Genomic DNA, 20170 nt, shown 5'->3' with positions numbered 1-20170 from the left:
GGGGCCGTCTGTGAAGGCGAGGAACCTTCTTTTTATGACCTTGCAACAACATTTCCCCTCAATCTACTATCCATGCGATTTTATTCTTAAAATACTACAATAAGGAAAGATCAAGATGGATTATGCCCCTACTAAAGGTGGGGGGGGATGGAGGCAATGCCGTCCTGCCTTTTTAGGTCTCGCCTGGCGAACGCAGCGCGAAGCGCTGTCGCCAGCGAGATCTATTGTTGCTGACTTGCCTCAGAAGTGGGACAGGAGATGGGCACGCGCATGGTCTCGGCGGATTTCAGTTGGTGTACGCGCCTACAGCCACGCAGCGTGCACATCTCCTGTCTCTCTTCCCTCAGCAAGCCAGTATGCAGTTTCACTTTCGTCCTCACCAGTCTCTGTGAACGCTCATACATACGCCCCAGCATCCAGTGATTCACATCAGCGTCTGCTTAGCTGACTCTTCGCGCCACGTTAATTGGCTTCCTGCGTTGCTACACGATTAGCATAGCTCCAACTCGTAGCAAAACCTTTGGCAGCCGTCTAACTGGCGCCATAGTTTTCTTAAGGAACGGAAGGGGACTAAATGACAAATTATTTGTTTTTATCTCATTGCTAAGTTTGGCTTTTTTTTCCCCTTTCAGCCTTATAGGAACTGCTTTTGTGATATGCGTTGGATGTCCGATGTGCTTTGTTGTATTAAACATTCATTGGCCATCTAATTTTATTCATTATGTTATCGTAGACAATCAGCATACAAGCTCATGTTCCTACGAAAACATGAACTTCTTTAGCGATTCTGTGCGCTATATTCAATGCCATTATCACCGCTGTAAGAGCAGTTGTCTACTGATCAAACTATAATAATTTTTAGCATACCTTGTAAATATGCTCAATAGTATTCTGCTTAATATATACTCGATAGTATTTTGCTTAACATCTAATATTGTTGCCTGGTCCTTCGTGCTACGAAAGGGGGGACACTACTATACGCTTTTGCTGTTTTTGGGGCATGACGGCCTTTACACACTGTGCACAGAGTATTGGCCTCATTTATAAAATGCACCAGCGTTTTTGTTAAAAGCAGTCCGCCCATATTAGTGGTACTGCACACAAACATATAGTCCACCTCATGTTCGCAGTCGTATCTCATATTGTCATCTAATCCTTTGTGGCATCAAAGAAGAAATACTACTATAATCCTTTACTGCATATTGGGATTTGGCAGCGTTTGATATTGTCCTTTTTTATAAAATAGAACTAAGTTTTAATGGAAAAGAATACGTTCATATTAGTGGTACTGCAAACAAACTTATAGTTTAGCTGGTGTTCACATTCGTCGTGTTTTTATCGTTCTTGCATACCGTATAGATTTTCTTTACTACTAGATGCATTTAGCTGAAATATGCGCTTTTGATGTTACACCGTGTAAGAACTCGTTCTCCACATTTACAATGTCCACATGCTGTTTGTAGCAGCTGCCTATCTTCAAACCATCGCCATGCGTCTGCTTAGCTGACTCTTTGCGCCACGTTAATTGGCTTCCTGCGTTGGCATTGCTCATGACATTATTTTTGCTTATGTTTTTTGTTTTTAATACATTTAAAGAAACGGCATTGTCACCGTGCAGCAGACGTGGCGCAAGGGGCATGACCTTACAGACACGCGCGGGTCCTGTGTTCTATAAAGGCAACCTGAGGGCCGCCCACGCTTGTAATCAAGTGGATCCCGTTCGTGGCAGGAAGGATCCCGCGCTCTTGTGCCCCTCGCCCCCGCCCCTCAAGCACTTCACTCCTATCGCACTATCTATCGGTAATAGGAACAGAAACAGTGTTAATGGTTTTCAATTTGTGTTCTTTCTGGCATTAAATATTTATGGCGAACGATCGCCGGGTTCAAGGTTTTACAGGCGTCTTAACACATCTCAAGGCAGGAGTCCTCGGTGGGTTATTTAGATAGCTAACTTCTAAGCCTTTGTGTGCGGTTTATCGACCCCTCCGCCCACAATTCGTGTCCAGGACGCGCGGCTAATAGACACACTGCTGCACGCCACACACTGCTGCACGCCTCACACTACCGCACACCACACACTGCTGCATTACACACTGCTGCACGCCTCACACTGCTGCACGCCTCACACTGCTGCACGCCTCACACTGCTGCACGCCTCACACTGCTGCACGCCGCACACTGCTACACGAAACACTGCTGCACACCGCACAATGCTACACGAAACACTGCTGCACGCCACACACTGCTGCACGCCACACACTGCTGCACACTGATGCATTACTCACTGCTGCATGCTGCACAGCTGCTGCACGCCGCACAACACTGCTGCACACCGCACACTGCTGCACGTCGCACACTGCTGCACGTCGCACACTGCTGCATGCCGCACACTGCTGCATGCCGCACACTGCTGCACACCGCACACTACCGCACACCACACACTGCTGCATTACACACTGCTGCACGCCGCACACTGCTGCACGCCTCACACTGCTACACAAAACACTGCTGCACGCCTCACACTGCTGCACGCCACACACTGCTGCACGCCGCACACTGCTGCATGCCTCACACTGCTGCACGCCTCACACTGCTGCACGCCTCACACTGCTGCACGCCTCACACTACCGCACGCCACACACTGCTGCGCACACTGCTGCATTACACACTGCTGCACGCCTCACACTGCTGCACGCCGCACACGGCTGCACACCTCACACTGCTGCACGCCACACACTGCTACACGCCACACACTGCTGCACGCCACACACTGCTGCACGCCACACACTGCTGCACGCCGCACACTGCTACACAAAACACTGCTGCACGCTGCACAATGCTACACGAAACACTGCTGCACGCCACACACTGCTGCATGCCGCACACTGATGCATTACTCACTGCTGCATGCTGCACGACACTGCTGCACGCCACACACTGCTGCACGTCGCACACTGCTGCATGTCGCACAAAGCTGCATGCCGCACACTCCTGCACGCCACACACTACCGCACGCCACACACTGCTGCACACACTGCTGCATTACACACTGCCGCACGCTGCACACTGCTGCATGCCACACACTGCTGCACGCCTCACACTGCTACACGAAACACTGCTGCCCGCCCCACACTGCTGCCCGCCCCACACTGCTGCCCGCCCCACACTGCTGCCCGCCCCACACTGCTGCCCGCCCCACACTGCTGCCCGCCTCACACTGCTGCACGCCGCACACTGCTGCACGCCGCACACTGCTGCACGCCGCACACTGCTGCACGCCGCACACTGCTGCATGCCGCTGCACGCCGCACACTGCTGCACGCCGCACACTGCTACACGAAACACTGCTGCACGCCACACACTGCTGCACACCGCACACTGCTGCACGTCACACAGTGCTGCACACTGCTGCATTACTCACTGCTGCATGCTGCACGCCGCACACTGCTGCACACCGCACACTGCTGCACGCCACACACTGCTGCACGCCGCACAATGTTGCACACCGCACACTGCTGCACTCCATACACTGCTTTTATGCGAGTTTATGCTACTGACATTGTAAATGACAATGCCTTTTATTTGTTTTAAAACCAAAACATAAATAAAAGGCATTGTAATTTTACAATGCCAATAGCTCAAACTCTTATAAATGCGAGACCTATTGCATTGCAAATGCTTGTTGTATCTGCAGTTGCTGGACAATGTGTATTGTATAGGTGTAATGGCCGGCTATCTAAAGAACATCTTGAAAGCAAGGAAAAGTATAAATTGCAAACATTTTTCTGTAAATGAACTTGTTTCTACTATTTGTTATAGGGTTGCCCCGTTTTTAAATGTATTAATATGATCAGCTTAGCACTGAATTGTGCAATATGTGTATATTTGTATTTTTATCTGTTTACTTTTATGATTTTAATGGTTAAAATCGAATAAAGCACATTCTGATCTGATCTGAGACACTATGCAATACACATAGAACATCTCAATCTCTTCCAATGTTGAAAGGCATGATGCGCCATGCAGATGGTATTTTTAAAGACCCTGCACATGCTCGCGTCATTACCCCTAGGGTAGATAAAAAATATAAGGCTGCACCATCTGACCCAGCTTTTATTAGAGGCCAGCTTCCACCAGACTCACTGGTTGTTTCAAATGCCCATAAAAGAGCAAATTCACAAACTATAGCAGACGCACCAACTCCTGATAAAGAATCCAAACTTATAGATGTGTCAGGCAAATGAGTTGCTGCACAATCTGCTAATCATTGGCGAATTGAAAATACACAAGGACTGTTAGCCAGGTGTGACAGAGCTCAATGGGATGATATGGAAAAACTACTCCAATATCTCCCAGAGGAGCATAAAAAGAAGTCGCAAGAATTATTGCAGGAATGAACATTAATCTCCAACTCCTCCATTAGATGCGCACCAGACTCTGCTGATATCACCGCCAGAGGCATCAATACAAGCGGCATGCCTGACTGTGTACCTCTGGATTTAAGCCAGAAGTCCAGCAAACTTTATTAAATGTCCCTTTTCATAAGGAGCATCTTTTCGGCCCACAAGTAGATGAGACATTAAATGAACAAAAGATAAAAAAGTTGCCACATCTATAGAGGCTCCTTTTGTCGCTCCTCTTATAAAGCGGGTTTCAAAACCACTTCCGTAGATGCCTCCACATCTTCCTACAGGCCACAAACTCAATCCTCTCCATTTAGAGGATATTTCAGAGCCAATTACAAGGGTAACCACTCCAAAGGTTGAGGCAAAGGTGCCCCATTCGGCAACAAACATTGACTCGCGTATTATTCCTCCGATCATCCTACACCTGTCGGGGGTCGACTACAGCAGTTTCTTGCCACCTGGCAGTCAATAACATCAGACAGGTCAGATTTGTACATTATCCAACATGGTTATTGCCTGTAGCTCATCGGCAATCCTCCCAGTATTCCACCTCGCACCCACGGTCTCTCTCTGGAACATCAACAACTGCTCAAACAGGAAGTGCATTCTCTATTACTCAAAGGGCTATAGCGCCAGTTCCTATACAACATTAAGTGTCGGGGTTTACTCCCTGTACTTCCTAATTCCCAAAAAGGATGGCTCTCTACGGCCTATTTTAGATCTAAGGCCTCTAAATTACTACATACTATCAGAACACTTCATGGTCACACTTCAACAAGTGCTTCCATGTCTACAGCGAGGCGACTTCATGTCAGCACTAGAGGACGCATACTCTCACATCCCCATTCACACAGCACATTGCAATATCTCAGATTTGCAATAGCCAGAAACATTATCAGTTCAAAGTCCTTCCATTCGGAGTCACCACTGCACCCAGAGTCTTCAACAAATGCTTAGCAGTAGTAGCAGCGCATTTACAAATACAAAACATTCATGTCTTCCCATATCTGGACGGCTTGCTTGTCAAAGCCAATACACACCTCTCTTGTCAACACACTCAGATTACCATAAATCTTCTGCATCAGCTAGGATTCACTATAAATACTCAAAAATCCTCTCTTAAACTTTCACAGCTGCAACCATATCTAGGAGCTATGCTCAACACTTAAGTAGGTCTACCCTATCCGAATGAAGTCAGTATTTAAAGATTTCAAACACTGCTACCACAATTTCAAGCCAATCAAACAGTCAAAACTTTCATGCATCGTCTGGTGATGATGGCATCATACATTGACAAAATGCAAAACTAAACATGCGCCCTACAGGAATGTTGAGCACAACAGTCGACTCAGTCATAGTGCAATCATCACTCTCTGCAGTGGTGGAACACACAAAACCTGTGAAAAGGGTGGCCGTTCATCTACTCTGTTCCACAGGTTGTGCAACAAGAGATCCATCCCTCACAGGATGGGGTGCTCACCTCCAGAATCTAACTGTTCAGGGTCTCTGGGACACCAGAATCTCCACATCCACTACCTAGAGCTTCAAGCTGTTCACCTAGCGTTGACAGCATTTCTACCTCACCTCATACGCAAAGTTGTCTCATTCCGGACGGACAATAGGACAGACATGTACTATGTAGAAAAATAGGGGGCAGACACCCTCTACAGTTGTCACACCTCTCTCAGACCGTTTGGCGTTGGGCAATACATCACAACCTAAATCTGTTAGTGGATCACCTCCCAGGAACTGACGACAACTTTGTCAACCTCCTCAGCCGGATGCAGCAATAAGTACACAAGTGGGAGTTACCCCCTAGTCTTCCTGTTATATTACTGAGTTAGGCCCATGTAGCGAAGCAGCTTATTTCTTATATTGTCCTGTTTGTTCAGCAGTAACCTTTTGCACATATTTGCGTATGCAACAATGTTGGATTAGTTTCCCTGAAACTAAACTTGTTTACACATAGAGCTTCGCACTACATGATCACAATGCCCTGAACAACATGCACAAGGTCTCTTTTCACACTGTGTACAAATGTCATCTCTAGCGTCATCCACGGGGTGACAGGGCTATGTACATATCCATAACATCCCTAATCTATACGCACATCGCAGGGCTGCTTTTTATTTTAAAAGATGAGCATCCAGATAGATTAGCAGAGGAGGCACTCCAGCTGACACCAGAGGTCCATGCAATTCACCACGCATCGGTCTGACATCTCATGAGGGGTGTCCAGTACGTGACCAAGACTGGGTCCTTCATTCTCTCCCACCAGGTAATAAGGTTGGATCTTCTCTTGGGGGGATTCTTGGCACTACACCTACACACACTAAGTACACTTAGAGTAGGGCTCACATAATGGGAGTACTTTTGATTATTACCTTGTTTTATATGCCAGCATATATACATTATTTTAGCACCATGGTAGAACTATATCCATTATTTACTCTTTTGGTGCTTGTAAACACTTTTATCTGCTTCTGTCTATTAATCATTGTAGCCCATGTATTCTATACAAGAATAACGGTGGTTCAATAAATGTATTGAAAACGTCCCACTGTGTACTCTCTGTATACTTCTCTAAAAAGAAGTGAGCACGAATGACTGAGCAAAAGATTCTGTACTGATTCAACAATCCCGGAGGGGTCAGGGTTGTCATGGTCAGTGGTTGCCAGAAACCATTCGCTCTCTGGGAGGTTAGGGGGGCTTACGGTGGCACTGAGAGCTAGCTGGCCAACATATCCTGCGGGGATGTCCAGAATCAGTCTTGGCACCAAGCCCCTAGTTTATGTTATCCAAACAATGAACAGACATTCCTGCCATACATCCAAAATAGGGGTTTCCACAAAATTACATCTTTGTGACAGCACAAAATGCCCAAACTTCCCCTCCAGGTTCCCATACTCTCTAACCAAAGGCAATTCCCTATGGATGAATTGGTCAGGAATATACACTTTTCCGCCTTTCCATCTTATTCCGTTTCTGGTTCAGAAGCTCAGGCAGATATTTCACCCTCATTCTTGTAGCTCCCATATGGGCTCGTCAACCATGGTTCACCACCCTACTCAAACTTTCAGTAGTTCCACATGAGATGCTTCACCTCAACCCAAACCTTCTCACTCAGAACCCTGGCGAAATCAGACACCCAAACCCAAAGGAGCTAAACCTGGTGATTTGGCTCCTGAAGTCCTAAAATTCAGATATCTAAATCTGCCAGCAGGATACATGACCATTCTTAAAGAAGCACGTAAACCTACCACTAGGGCTTCCTATGCAGGTAAGGGAAAAGAATTGTTATTTAGTGTAATTTCCAAAAAACTGATCCTCTCGATGCATCTATACAAGACATTATTTGTTACCTCTTGCATTTACAACGCTCAAGCCTTGCTTACTGTAGGAGTGTGACAAAGGGACCTCGGAACAAACCAAGTGTGCTTTGCAAAAGGGGTTTATTTCTTTCTTGGTTTTCTTTCTTTGGGGTGACTCTTTAGACAATAACTGTTAAGTCAAAATAAAGAAAACTAAATGCAAAGGTCTTTACAATAGGGATGGTATCACATAGCAAGCTGATCCTTATTCTTTCTGGGTCTTCTCCTCAGTCCCTTGAGAATTGTGGTTTCTGGATCCTCCCAATCTCTCCTACAGATCCAGTTGTGTAGCGAAGGGAAAAAAATAGACACAGCCAGGAGTTACTGCCAAGCTAGGGGCCTCTCAAGTTGTGTGCCACCGTCACCAAAAACAAAAAAAAGGGCAGTGAGGAAGGGGCGTGAGGGAAAAGCCGGCATGGTGTAGAATAAACAAAACAATAGAACACACGCGTGACCTAATTCCCCGTGCATCCCCACCACCCTCACCAAAACGACCCTCCCAAGCGTACTCGCCTTGTACCACGGCCCGTGTCGAGGACCGTCTTGAGCTGCCGGGCATAGTCGCAGTGTACAGCACTCTCTCCTGGGTCTCCGCCCTCTCCTCGTCGTCGTCCCCATCCTTCTCCTCCGCTTCGTCCTGCTTGCTCCTCTGTTCTCCTCCCGCTGTCTCCGATACTACTCTCACACCCTCTGGCTCTGTCTCACCGCGTTTTGTGTCATCTCCGCCGGATGACGTCAGGAGGTCTTCCTCATGTCCACCAGCCGATGCTAGACCGCTCACCTCTTCCGGTGCACAGAGGGAACCGCCGCACTCCTTGGGACACTTTGGTGTGCTTCGTGTCTCTCCTCCTCACACTTACACTTCCATACGTCTACATCTTGTGGCAGTTACTGCCTATCTTCAAAACCGGTAACAATTATCTTTGTTCAGAGTGCCAGTTATTAAGACTGTCATGGAAGGCCTTAAAAGACTGATAGCACCAAGGGTCTCACCTGCGTGGAATCTCAATATTGTTCCGTAAAGACTTATGGGTTCACCCTTTCAACCGTTGCACAATTGCCCCCTCCAATTTCTTTTGTGGAAGGGTGATTTCTTAATTGCTATCACCTCGCTAAGATGATTTAGTGAACTCCAGGAACTAACTTTAGAAGAACCATTCTTCCAGCTTCATAGGAATTGGGTGGTGCTTCGTACCAACCCAAAATTCTTTCCAAAGGTAGTATCCCCTTTCCACAATAATCATTCAGTTCTGCTACCTGTTTTCTTTGCTCAACCAGATTCTGTGGCAGAAAAGGCTCTTCATACACAAGACATTAAAAGACCATTAATGTATTATATTGACAAGACAAAAGATGTTCACAAAACAACTCTTTGTTCCGTTTGCTACCCCTCATAAAGGGAAACCCATTTCAAAATCGGGCATTTCTAAATGGATTGTTAAATGCATCCAAACATGCTATCTCAGAGCCAAAAGGCCTTTGTGTATACCCCCTACAGCATACTCTACTCATAAAATAGGGGAATATATAGCTTTCGTGGGCAACATTCCCTTAACTGGCAGTTGTAAAACTGCTACATAGTCTAAACCACACATATTTACCAAGCACTATTGTGTGGATGTTTTAGCAAGCCAACAAGCTAATGTAGTATGGTGGTGCACAGAATAGGAATGCTGTGGCCTCGCACATGAGTGGGCTGTTGTAAGACCAACTGGTAGATAGTCACCAAAACCTGTAAAGATATGCCATGCACATACTCTCAAAGCATTGCCCTCTTGGCCAAAGAATGAACATCTCACTACAAAGAGCACTGATAGAATAAATGGCTTGCACAAAGATTCAACCAAGCACTTGAAAAAGCAGTGACAGATTAACCCACTTATTAAAAAAAGTAACCAAGCGCTACAAAGAGCACTGAAGAATGAACCAAGTGTGACATAGAACATTGAAAGGATAACCCCCTTGTGCAAAGAATGAGTCAAGCGCTGCAAAGAGCTGGCACAGAAAAACCCACTTGCTCAAAGAATGAACCAAACGCTATAAAGAGCAGTGACGGATTAACACAGCTATTAAAGCAAGCAGGCAAATGATAATACAGACACTTACAGTAACTTGTCCAACACAGGCAGGCACAACCTGACCTGCATCTACCTATTGATTCCAGGAAACCTATTTCTTTCTGTGTTTTTAATGGATGCGCATTTCTGAGGCCGGAAAGCAATGCTAACCTTACACAGTACACTGAGATATGAAGATGCAAACAAAACAATGCAGCGTGCCTCCTGTGCTGCAGATCTAACAACGACTCCATAGGGAGGTCTGGATCACAGAGGTGTAGTTAATGTCACACGAGGCAGGTGAGCCCCATCTCATACCAGAAACCATGCTGGCCTCCTCCCAATCTCAACAGAGATTTTTTTTAAAGTTTGAAAATAATGGGCCAATAAAGCTGCCTGTCAATACGACAAAGAACGGAGAAGAGACTGAAAATTAAGAAACTGGATGGATTTGCTACAGAATATGCCCCCGTGAAGCTGCCAGTGGCAGGAATTGTACTGATGTATTGTACTGAAACTACATATTCTGCAGCACTGAAGTTAAAAGTGGTTTTTAGAGATGGTCTTGTTGGTCTTTCGGAGCAGCAGTCCAAGGTGTGTGATCTGCATTCCTCTTAACTATCAATGCTCTCACTTTGAAGTCAGCCGAAAGCAAAGTAAACACCATGCTCCCTAGGAAGACACAGCTTGACATTGGACCTCTGTCTTTGAATGCACAGCAAATGTGACAAGATAAGAACAATATTTAAAGGCCTGTTTACAGAAAGAATGTTTGTGGAAGAATACATACTGCGTTGTCTAGTAGGCTGCAATCTAAAAATTACACCAAAACAAATTTAATCCATCCAGTATAATCACAATTATGATTTTTTTTAAAAGTTTTTAGTGAAATCTAGCACCTACAACAACGAAGCGCCAACCACAGGTATCGCTCGTGCGAGACCGAGACAAAGTTGAACGTTAGCTAACCACAACAGAGCACAGGTCGGATACAAGGGGTTGATTGGGCCCGGTCTCGTCTTAACTTAGAAACATTTCTGAAGTTCCAGAGAAGGCAGAATTCAGTGGGCAAGGTAGCTGGCTGTGTCCGAATTGTAGTCGGTGATGCTAGGAAGCCACAGTATGAAGTGTTGGTGAAGCTGTTGAAAATGGCAAGAAAATGGTCTGTGCAGGCAAATCTGGATTTCCCGGCCAAGGAGATCATCATAGTCGAATATGGGGAGCCGGTCGTCGTTGTGCCGAGTGACAATTTTTAGCTTCGGAGAGCAGGACAAGGATGTTGGCTATAGCCGTAAAGGGCTCCACGTGGCTGGAGACCTTCGGCGAGACGGCCCACCGTACAGCATTCGCTGCAGCAGAGAACAACGTAACAAGAACTAATGCAAAGCGATGCACCATCAGGTGGATCAGCTCGCAGGTTTGTCCCAGTCTTCTGTCCGTTCTCCATGCAGTTTTTGTAGGAGGAAAAATTAAGTCCCAAGTTCTGGAGAGGTACCACCTACACCACTACCAAGGGTCCAGGGCCTAGGAAGCTCCACTTAGGACGAGAGGGGGTTTAGAACTCACTCCAGCAGAGGCCAGAAGCAGGGTTCATGGCCACAGGAGCTTGTTAAGTGTCCCTGTAGGTCACACAGGAGGCCAGCCAATTAGCCCTTGGAGTCACTAGGTGATCCTGGATTCAAGGAGATTATCAAGTTCTCTTTTCAAGCAGCCAGCCTGTCCTCTGCTCCCTTATGTGACTTCATTATCTTTCAGGAGTTTTGTAAGGAGTGCTGCAACCTATTCTCCAGGTAGCAACCAGCCAATCATGATTCACCCATCCACTTTGAAAGGGCCAATCGGAGAATGTCTGAACACCAACAGTTCTAATATCGCTTACCAGCGTTATCCCCTTCATGCCTAACCTGAGCACCTTTTCAAATGCTAATTTCTCCAAAAAAGGCTATGCGCATTTACACCAGATAACAAAGAGCAAGCTTCTTCAGTAAAGTTCTGACTTTTTGTAAAAATTGGTGTAATTCTGTCCAGCTGTTTTTTTCCTGCAAACTTTCCGATGGGAAATCACATTACCCCCTCCCTCCCCCCTCGTTTTTCTTGAACCTCCCACCTAATTGAATCAGCACAAATCTTTCTGTGAAAGAGCTACAGTGGGTGTATTATCTTTGAGCATTTCATGCAGGTGGCTCAGTTATTAAACAAAAAATGCCTTTCTTCTGTAAATTATGAGCGAAGCATATTTACCAAGTAGGTACTGAGGTCCCCAGTGTGTAGTTATGGTTGAAAACTTATTTTCACTTGATTATCTTTTGCCACCATGGACAGATCTGCACCAAATTTGCGAGTCACTTAGTTGAGTCAGCTGAGGTCCGGCTTGCTAACTTTCATGCAGATTCTTTCAAACGAAAAAAGTTAAAGGGGTGAAAATAATAAGTGTGATCCAATTTTAGCTCCTATGGTAATTTGTGCATTCACCTACAAACTGCTTAACGAATTTACCCCAAACTTGGCATGCAAGAAGAACTTTACTCAAAGTGTGTGCTTTTATTGGTTTAGTGAAAATCCATTCAGTAGTTTTTGAGAAATTAGCGTTTTGAAAAAAGTGCTCACTGGTAGGTGGGCTTGAAAGGTTTAACACTTTTGTACATTTCTGCCATACAAGGTTGTGATTAACTGATTCGCTACTTCTGTTAATCACTATGAATTATTTGACAATTGTGATAGATTGTTGACAGTCTCTGGATTTTTTTTTTTGCCATCATGATTTGGTTTTTAAAATTTGAATTGCTACTTTTGTGCTGTGACCAAAAAAAATCCACTGGAAAGGGGAAGCTTGATGATGAGCGTCTACTCCAGCGCAGTTGTTAGCGTGCTATTTGCACCACAATGCAGATTCGCAGCAGTGTTCAGTTGACATGGGGAAAAAAAAACTATACAGCTGTGCATGGTGTGGCGGACTTGAGAGACCCAGAGCATGTCTGGCCCTGTAACCACCATTGGGCAGGTGGTAGTCCGAACTGGTGGCCCCTATGGCTGGAAACTTTAGCTGACGCCATTAACACTGCTGCGCTTATGCACTGCAGAAGGAGGATGCAGTGCTGAGAATGGTGCGGTACTGACATTAAAGGCACTTGGGGACAGCACTTCTCCTTGCTCTGACATCTGCAAGGAGGGAGTGGGAGTGAAGCCTCCACGCGAAAAGAACTATATATTTCTTGAAAGTTTACCTTGCTCATCAGCCCAAAGTTCATGCTAAAGTGCCCTTGGACCTCGGTTTGGACTGGCCAGTTTTTCTTCCCAAACCCTTCGATGTCAGCTGAGAAGACATTACATTCGCTGGTCATATGGCGGTGCATCAAATTTTCTGAATTAAAAATGTATGTGCATCCGACCAACTATTTGTCTCCTTTGGCTGACCGGACAGGGGCTATCCCCTGTCCAAGCAAGGCCATGCCTCTGAGTGAAGCTGCATTCTACTTGAAGCATGTGCACGTCCGCAGCTCTCTATGCAGGAGTGCCGGTCCCAAATATCTGCCGAGACATCTGTGACAAATACAGTGTCAGTACTGGGGATTCCAAGCCTTAAGGCAGAAAATGATTCAAGCATGTAAATCTGTGAGAAATACCAATTCTGGAGAACTAGAAGTTCAAGTAAGTAACTAATTTCCAATAAAGCATGGTGCTGGCATTTTGTTTCAGAACAGATCAAAAGAAAGAGTTCAGTTGGTCTTCAAAGCAGAACATTCACAATTGACCATTGCGTGTTTTGATCAACATGTTGAGTGATCAAGTAGAATTCCATGCCATAATATTTGATAGGTGTTAGTAAATAAAAACAAAGCTAGTTCTAAATATAGTAAGCAAGGATTTCTACTGGTAAAGAAGTGATGTGTTTTCATAGTTGTAATATCCTGTATTTAAAATATCTTGTGTGTACTCTGATGCGGTTTGTCTCTTTTATCTAACGAATGTCTGCTAATGGTATGAATTTTGTACAACTGACAAATGCTATGCTGCGGCAAATAAGCAAACTATGCAGACAGATTGGTTGGTGAGGATGTCATGACACTGAAGGAACTCATTGATTGTCATTATTCGCTAGGGGCAGTGCACAATTAACCATGAATTATGGAATAGTGGGGAAATTATGTATATAAATGTACTAATATGGAAATCAATCAACAAAAGAATGATGTATTTTGGCTCGGTGGCACTATGTTAAAGATAAATGGATTCTTAAATGATAATGTAATTGTTTTGGACTTTAAAGGAAGAGAAAAGGTTTTGAAGACGATGAGTACATTACCAAGAAACCAAAAATGGATGAGGTCAGTGGATCATTGATGCTTTTATTCCTCCAGTTATCCATTATTCTTTATCACAACTGGTATTTTAAGATGACAGATTATACAGTAAGAATTTAGGTTAAATGTCTGTGCCTTCAGTGGCTGGATCAGTGTGACGTTTGATGTGAATTATTTTCATTCTCTCACATTTGTAAGAGGGATGATTTCACGATTCACTTAGCTGTAACAGCTTTTTCCTATTCTCTTAACTCTTCAACTAAAAGTTGCACATTTTAGGTGTTTATCTGAATGAGAAATAGCATTCCGGTTTCCATCATAGTCTCTTTTCACTTTTCCACAAGTCTTTGAAGAATATCATAACATTGGTGTTCGTTTTTATTGTAAATAATAAACTGATAACCATAGTCTTCACAAACCGTATAGGCAAGACGTTTATGAACCTGTTTACTGAGTCTAGCCCTTCATTACAGGTGACCCAAGAATACTGATGTGGTATTCCTAGACCCAAAATTCCTACTTCCTAATTCCTACAAGTGTACTTCTAAGTACCCGCAGGTAGCAACAATTACAAATTGTAGGAATGTCCTGACGTTCCAATTGTTGCGCTTAGGAGTCCCTGAGTAATGGCAAATTACTGTAGAAATCTGTATTTGTGCACTTTGTTCCTGTACTTTTTTCTAATTTTTCAGGCTTCTTCCACCCTGATGTTTCTGCAGCTATTTGCTGCTGATATGTCAGCTGAGGGCGGAACCAGAAATCTAGTTTTATTGCTTTAATGTAATTTATGATACGGTTTGTAAAGAAAGTTATGCACTTGTAATGAGTGCTAAAGAGGAACGTTTGTCTTGTTCAGATTTTGAAGCTCTCTTCTTACCCTGATGAGTGCCTGTAGAGATTTAGATCTCCAGTTATTATTTGTATTCGAAAAACAAATTAATGTGAATTTATTCTGAAATTTAGCCAACATTTCCTAAATGGTGGAAGTAACATCCTAAAATCTACATCCTCCATAATCTTTAGATCCTGATCCCCGAAACTGTATTTTGAGAGATCATTATTTTCCATTAATATGCTGGTACTGATTGGTTACTTGGTCCAGGAGGTGCTTTTGAGTGTGCCTGCTATGATTTTTTTGTTTCAGACAGCAAAGGGTACATTGCAGATAGATATTACAGATGCCTTAGAAAAGACCTGGACTTATAGTGTATTTCTCTTTACTTAGTCTGCCACCTACATGTTTTTTTCTTGTCAGAAGTAGCGGGGAATGCAGAAAACTCCAATCTATTTAGATGGTATCAGCATTGGCTTTACTAGGAGTATAGTTTTAGATTTTTAGAATGGTGTCTTATATGGGCCTCGTACTGTGTAGGTGCCAGGTATATTGAGATAGAAAAGAGAAATTCCTTGAGGGTATTCACGATATCCTGAAGGGTAACTAACTGGGACACAAAAGTCATTACCGGGCGCTTCATGCTGTGAGCAGTGGAAAAAAAGAAAATGAGCGGCTGGTCACTCATGTATTATAATAAATAATGTGGCAAGAGGCCGCAAAAAAATTAATTTTTTGTTTGCAGGACCTGTTCCTGCCTGGGACACCCACAGCGTTCTCTTTCCTTTGGGGTCTGCTGGGGAGCCCCAAGTCCTCCTGCAGATTTGCTTGTTCTCTGAGGCTGTGCAGAAACCAGAAATATTACCTTTGTCCTCTCGCTGGGCGGGCGCAGCCTTTTCTATTGGCTGCCATTGGCGGGAGCAAAACACCCTTCCCCTGGCCACTCTTTCACTGCTCTACAGCATATTCTGTCCTAGCGGATGGGGACACAGGGTCAGCGTTCTATTGGGCCCCGGGGAAGAGTTTCCCTTGAGACGTAACTCAGCACGGGGAACGGCGGCCTCAGGCCCCTCTCCCCAAACATTAATTAAAGGTTCACTGGGTTACGTGTTGCATGGGGCCCCACCGCTGGTTCCACGTGACTGCCCGATCCAGATAGCCGCGGAGGAGTTCCGATATCTTGGAATCTACATCTCCAAGGATGCAAAAACACGTTTTGAGGCCAACCTTGGGCCGCCTCTGCAGCGGTTCCGGAGGGATGTCTCGGTGTGGAAAAAGCTCCCTCTGACGCTGCTGGGGCGTGCGGCCCTGTTCAAAATGATGGCCCTGCCGCGGTTTCTCTATGCACTCCAAAACTACCCAGATCTAGTACCACATAAATATTTTGCAGAGATTGAGGCCGCTCAGAGGGACCTGCTATGGAGTGGCACGCCGCGCATGTCTCTCCAGAAACTCACCTTGGGGTGGTACGATGGGGGCATTTCCCTGCCGGACATCCGTAAATATTACTGGGCGGCGCACCTTGCGGCCATCAACCAGGGCACGTACGGCAGTGGGGACGACCCGGGCTATGGGATGGACAGGTGGCTCCTCCCCGGAGGGAATTTCGAGGCGGCACTCTATTCGCGACCCACAAGGTTTCACCTCACGGGACCCACACAACACTCGGTCCAACTGTGGCATGTTGTCAACCGACGGCTGGGGTGGGCTGGCAAACTGACAAAGGCAACCCCGCTCTGGGTGTCGGAGCAGCTCGGATCGCTGGGACGCTCTAAGGGCTTTCGAAACTGGGACTTGATTGGTATATCCCACATAGGTGACCTTTGGGGGGCTGGCTGCCCTTTGCCTCACTACAGCAATCGCATGACTTGGCGCCCTCGGAGCTCTTCCGGTATATGCAGGTCCGCCACTCTCTTCAATCCAATATTCCACCGGGGATGTCGCTCCCAGATTCCTCCCCCCTAGAGGATAGACTGCTGGACGGTCACTTGCCCGAGAGGGCGATATCCCTCACCTACAAAAAACTAATACATCACTCCCCGGCCCGCTGGGGCCCCTCAAAGGGAGGTGGGAGGCGGATGGCCTAGAAATTGATGAGGAGGAATGGAGAGAGGCGCCATCGTCCCCAAAGGAGGTGGCGATATCCGCAAAACTGCGGCTCATGCAACTCAAGGTACTGCACCGGGTGTATATTTCGGTCACTAGGCTGGTGTTGATGGGGAGGAGTGTGGACGGACTCTGCCGGAGGCGGTGTGGGGACAGGGGAACATTTCTTCATGTGATATGGGAGTGCCCGCAGGTTCAAACATACTGGGCAAAGATACACGACTGTATAAGCAAGGTGTGGGGGCTGAGGTCGCGGCCTGAGGCCAAACGATGCCTCTTAAACGTCTGGGAGCCCACGGACCTACAGGTTAAAGGCAGAATATGGGTAACACTAGGACTGACGGTTGCAAAGCGTAATATAGCGCGCCTCTGGGGGGCAGATACGCTGCCGTCGCTTGGAGCATGGAAAAAAGACATGGATTGGTGCATGCTGCAGGAAAAGATAGTATATGTCTCGAGAGGGTGCCCCGGGAAGTGGGTGGCGATCTGGTCTCTCTGGAATGCATACCGGGGCAACATCTGCGAGCCCCCAGTCCCCTCTTCCCCAGAAGAAATGGTATCCCCATAAGACAAGGACAATGTCATACCCTGTTATGTTGAATCTTATTGCACCGAGAGGCGGGCCAGGGGCTTGCGGCTGAACACTGTAACTCTATTGATTTTAAACTGTGAAGTGACCAAATGTTGAATTTTGTTAATAAAAAGAATTTTCACAAAAAAAAGGTTCACTGGGCACTGGCAAACACTTGGGAAAATCCAAGTAAAATACAGTAGCCCTCCATGTTTTTTTGGGTCCTGTGGGACCGCAAAGCAAGCAAAAACGTATTACATTTTGGTCACAAGGTAGTCCCTCTAGGACCCCCATCATAAGGGCTTGGGGGTCAGGGTATCCCTACCCAGCCCTCTTATATCCTTTTATAAAAAAAACATTTCACGACAGAGGACCAAGTCCTTAATTCCTGTAATAGCCACCACAACATTTCTATTCATGTTGAGGCCGGCCAATCGGATTGCTCGCTCCAATAAAGCCCCCTCAGCAAATTAGGGGGCTTGAATTTTTGAATTTCAGTCCAACAGTTAATATATCTATACATTTTAAACTTTAATTTCTCCGAAAACTACTGAACAAATTTACACCAAATCACAAAAATGCTCACTTCAAAGATCTAGCTTGCTGCCAAATTTGGTCTACTTCTGTTCAGCCATTTTGGCTGCAGCGTGGTCTAAAATTGTGGAAATTGCAAGGAAAAAAAGTTTTTTGAATACCCCAAAACTTTTCATGAAGGAGCTGAGGTTGATGAACTTTTTGGGGGAAAGTTTTGCGAACATTGGACTAATGGCGCCAAAGCTATTTGCAAAACAATAAACTATCTTCCTACAGAAAGTCTGACCTAACTAGAACTACACAGTGGCAACTGCTACTGTGCTATCTATATTTACAAACATATATACATAAATACCACTTGTTTCCATTGACAAACTAATGAATTTAATCTATGCTGAGTCACATTGCATGCCTCTGAACTGTATGCGAAATTAAAAAGATTAAAGGTAAAAAGCTCTCATAATCTACTTTTAAGATTTGCACAAGATTATGGGAATAGCGTCTTTGATTAATTTGATACATTGTCATATAAAATATGCTTTAGTTAACTTCTTTCAATTTTAATTTCAGGAAGAATGGAGTGATGATGATCTGGTTGAGTCTCTCTGATTTTGTTTGTTGGAAGGCGTTTTGGGACCGCTCATTGGTAAAAAGTTTTTACAGGTAGAATCCCAGGACATGAGGCTCCATGCATTCATCTGCTACTTGTTTTCTAAATATTCAAGGCGGGAACGTTTTTTTTTTTTTTTGTGTTAAATGTATTAGTTTTGTAAAAATAAACATAAAAAATATTGTATTTATTGTAGAAGACCTACAGTTGAAAGAATGTTAAATGTGAGTTAATGTTTTCTAAAACTGCATTTTGTAATAAATCACTATTTTACAAAATATAATCTGTGCTAGTTTTATTTTCCACATCTGCAGAAAACTACAAACGACTTAAACTTCTCAGTTTCACCTTCTCATTATTAGATTTGTAGCTTCCTTCTGTGATCGAATAAAGGGTGTGACCTATCTAAATTACTTATGCACTGATAATTGATTCGTAACTAACTTCAGAAAACATCGACTCAGACGTCTTGTGGAACGATAATCTTATGATGCAAACATCTAAAATTGCACTCGGAATTTAGAAAAATGATTTTACCTGAGGTACAACAACCAGTTGCGCTATACCTGTATGTACAGTGCTCATGCCTGTGCAGGTTCAACATCATCCAAGTAAAAGTCAAACTTAAAACAACTTTTTGCATTTAAGAATCTGATGGTTAAAGTGCCAAGTTAATCTGGGGAACAGTTTTTTTTAATTGACTGCGGATCATCCCACATGGTCTCCAGCCCCAATTTAAAAAAACACTTATTAACCTTTTCAAACCAAACGCCCTGACTATCTTTGAAGAATTAATAGTTCCTCCACAGCATCCTTTACTGGAATCTGGGTATTACTAGTCCAGAGTCTTATCCAAAACATAAGCACCTTAAGGACAGCGAAGTGGGTAACGGACCTTAGTCCAAGGTCAAGGCACAGTGGTAATAAAGGCCTATTCACTGGAAGATGAAAAATTGATCTTAAAAATGTATTTTCTGTGACCTCTAGCTGATTAAAATGCTCCAACCCCCACAACTCGGCACCATAAAGGGCTGCACCCAATCCTTTTGCCTGATGTATTTCTAAGGAGAATGAAATTGGGCGAAAGGCTGAACGTTTAAATCTCTTAACTATTGCACAGTCCACATGCTGAAGTGTCAGCACGCTTTCTGGATTTGTGGAGTTCATGCCATATCACTAATTCTAATGTCCAAGTAATCAAAGACCTTGATCTGCTCTAGGAGTTGGGTACCCAACCTCACTTTTATAGGGATTAAAAACCATAAACTTGTTTTTGAGCAGTTAATTTCAAGGCCCCAGTCTTTGCATGCTATTGCAAACTTAGTTAAAACGTTCTGAATGCCCATTGGGGTTTTAGAAATGAACAGCGTGTCATGTGCGAA

At 44.7% G+C, this 20170-nt stretch overlaps 1 protein-coding gene across 1 annotated transcript in view; it reads left to right on the top strand.

Moving 5' to 3' along the window:
* Window positions 1–19066, top strand: part of CCNH (cyclin H) — a 211271-nt gene extending 192205 nt beyond the window's left edge. Inside the window, exons 9-10 of the mRNA XM_085632430.1 lie at window positions 14102–14159; window positions 18749–19066. Of these exons, the coding sequence (XP_085488556.1) occupies window positions 14102–14159; window positions 18749–18787 (97 nt within the window). The 3' untranslated portion in view covers window positions 18788–19066. The remainder of the gene's footprint in view (window positions 1–14101; window positions 14160–18748) is intronic.
* Window positions 19067–20170: the final 1104 nt, after the last annotated feature.

Source organism: Triturus cristatus, chromosome 2_1 (assembly GCF_964204655.1).
Source record: "Triturus cristatus chromosome 2_1, aTriCri1.1, whole genome shotgun sequence".
In the NCBI taxonomy this organism is placed as follows: domain Eukaryota; kingdom Metazoa; phylum Chordata; class Amphibia; order Caudata; family Salamandridae; genus Triturus; species Triturus cristatus.
This window is presented reverse-complemented; position numbering and strand designations above follow the sequence as displayed.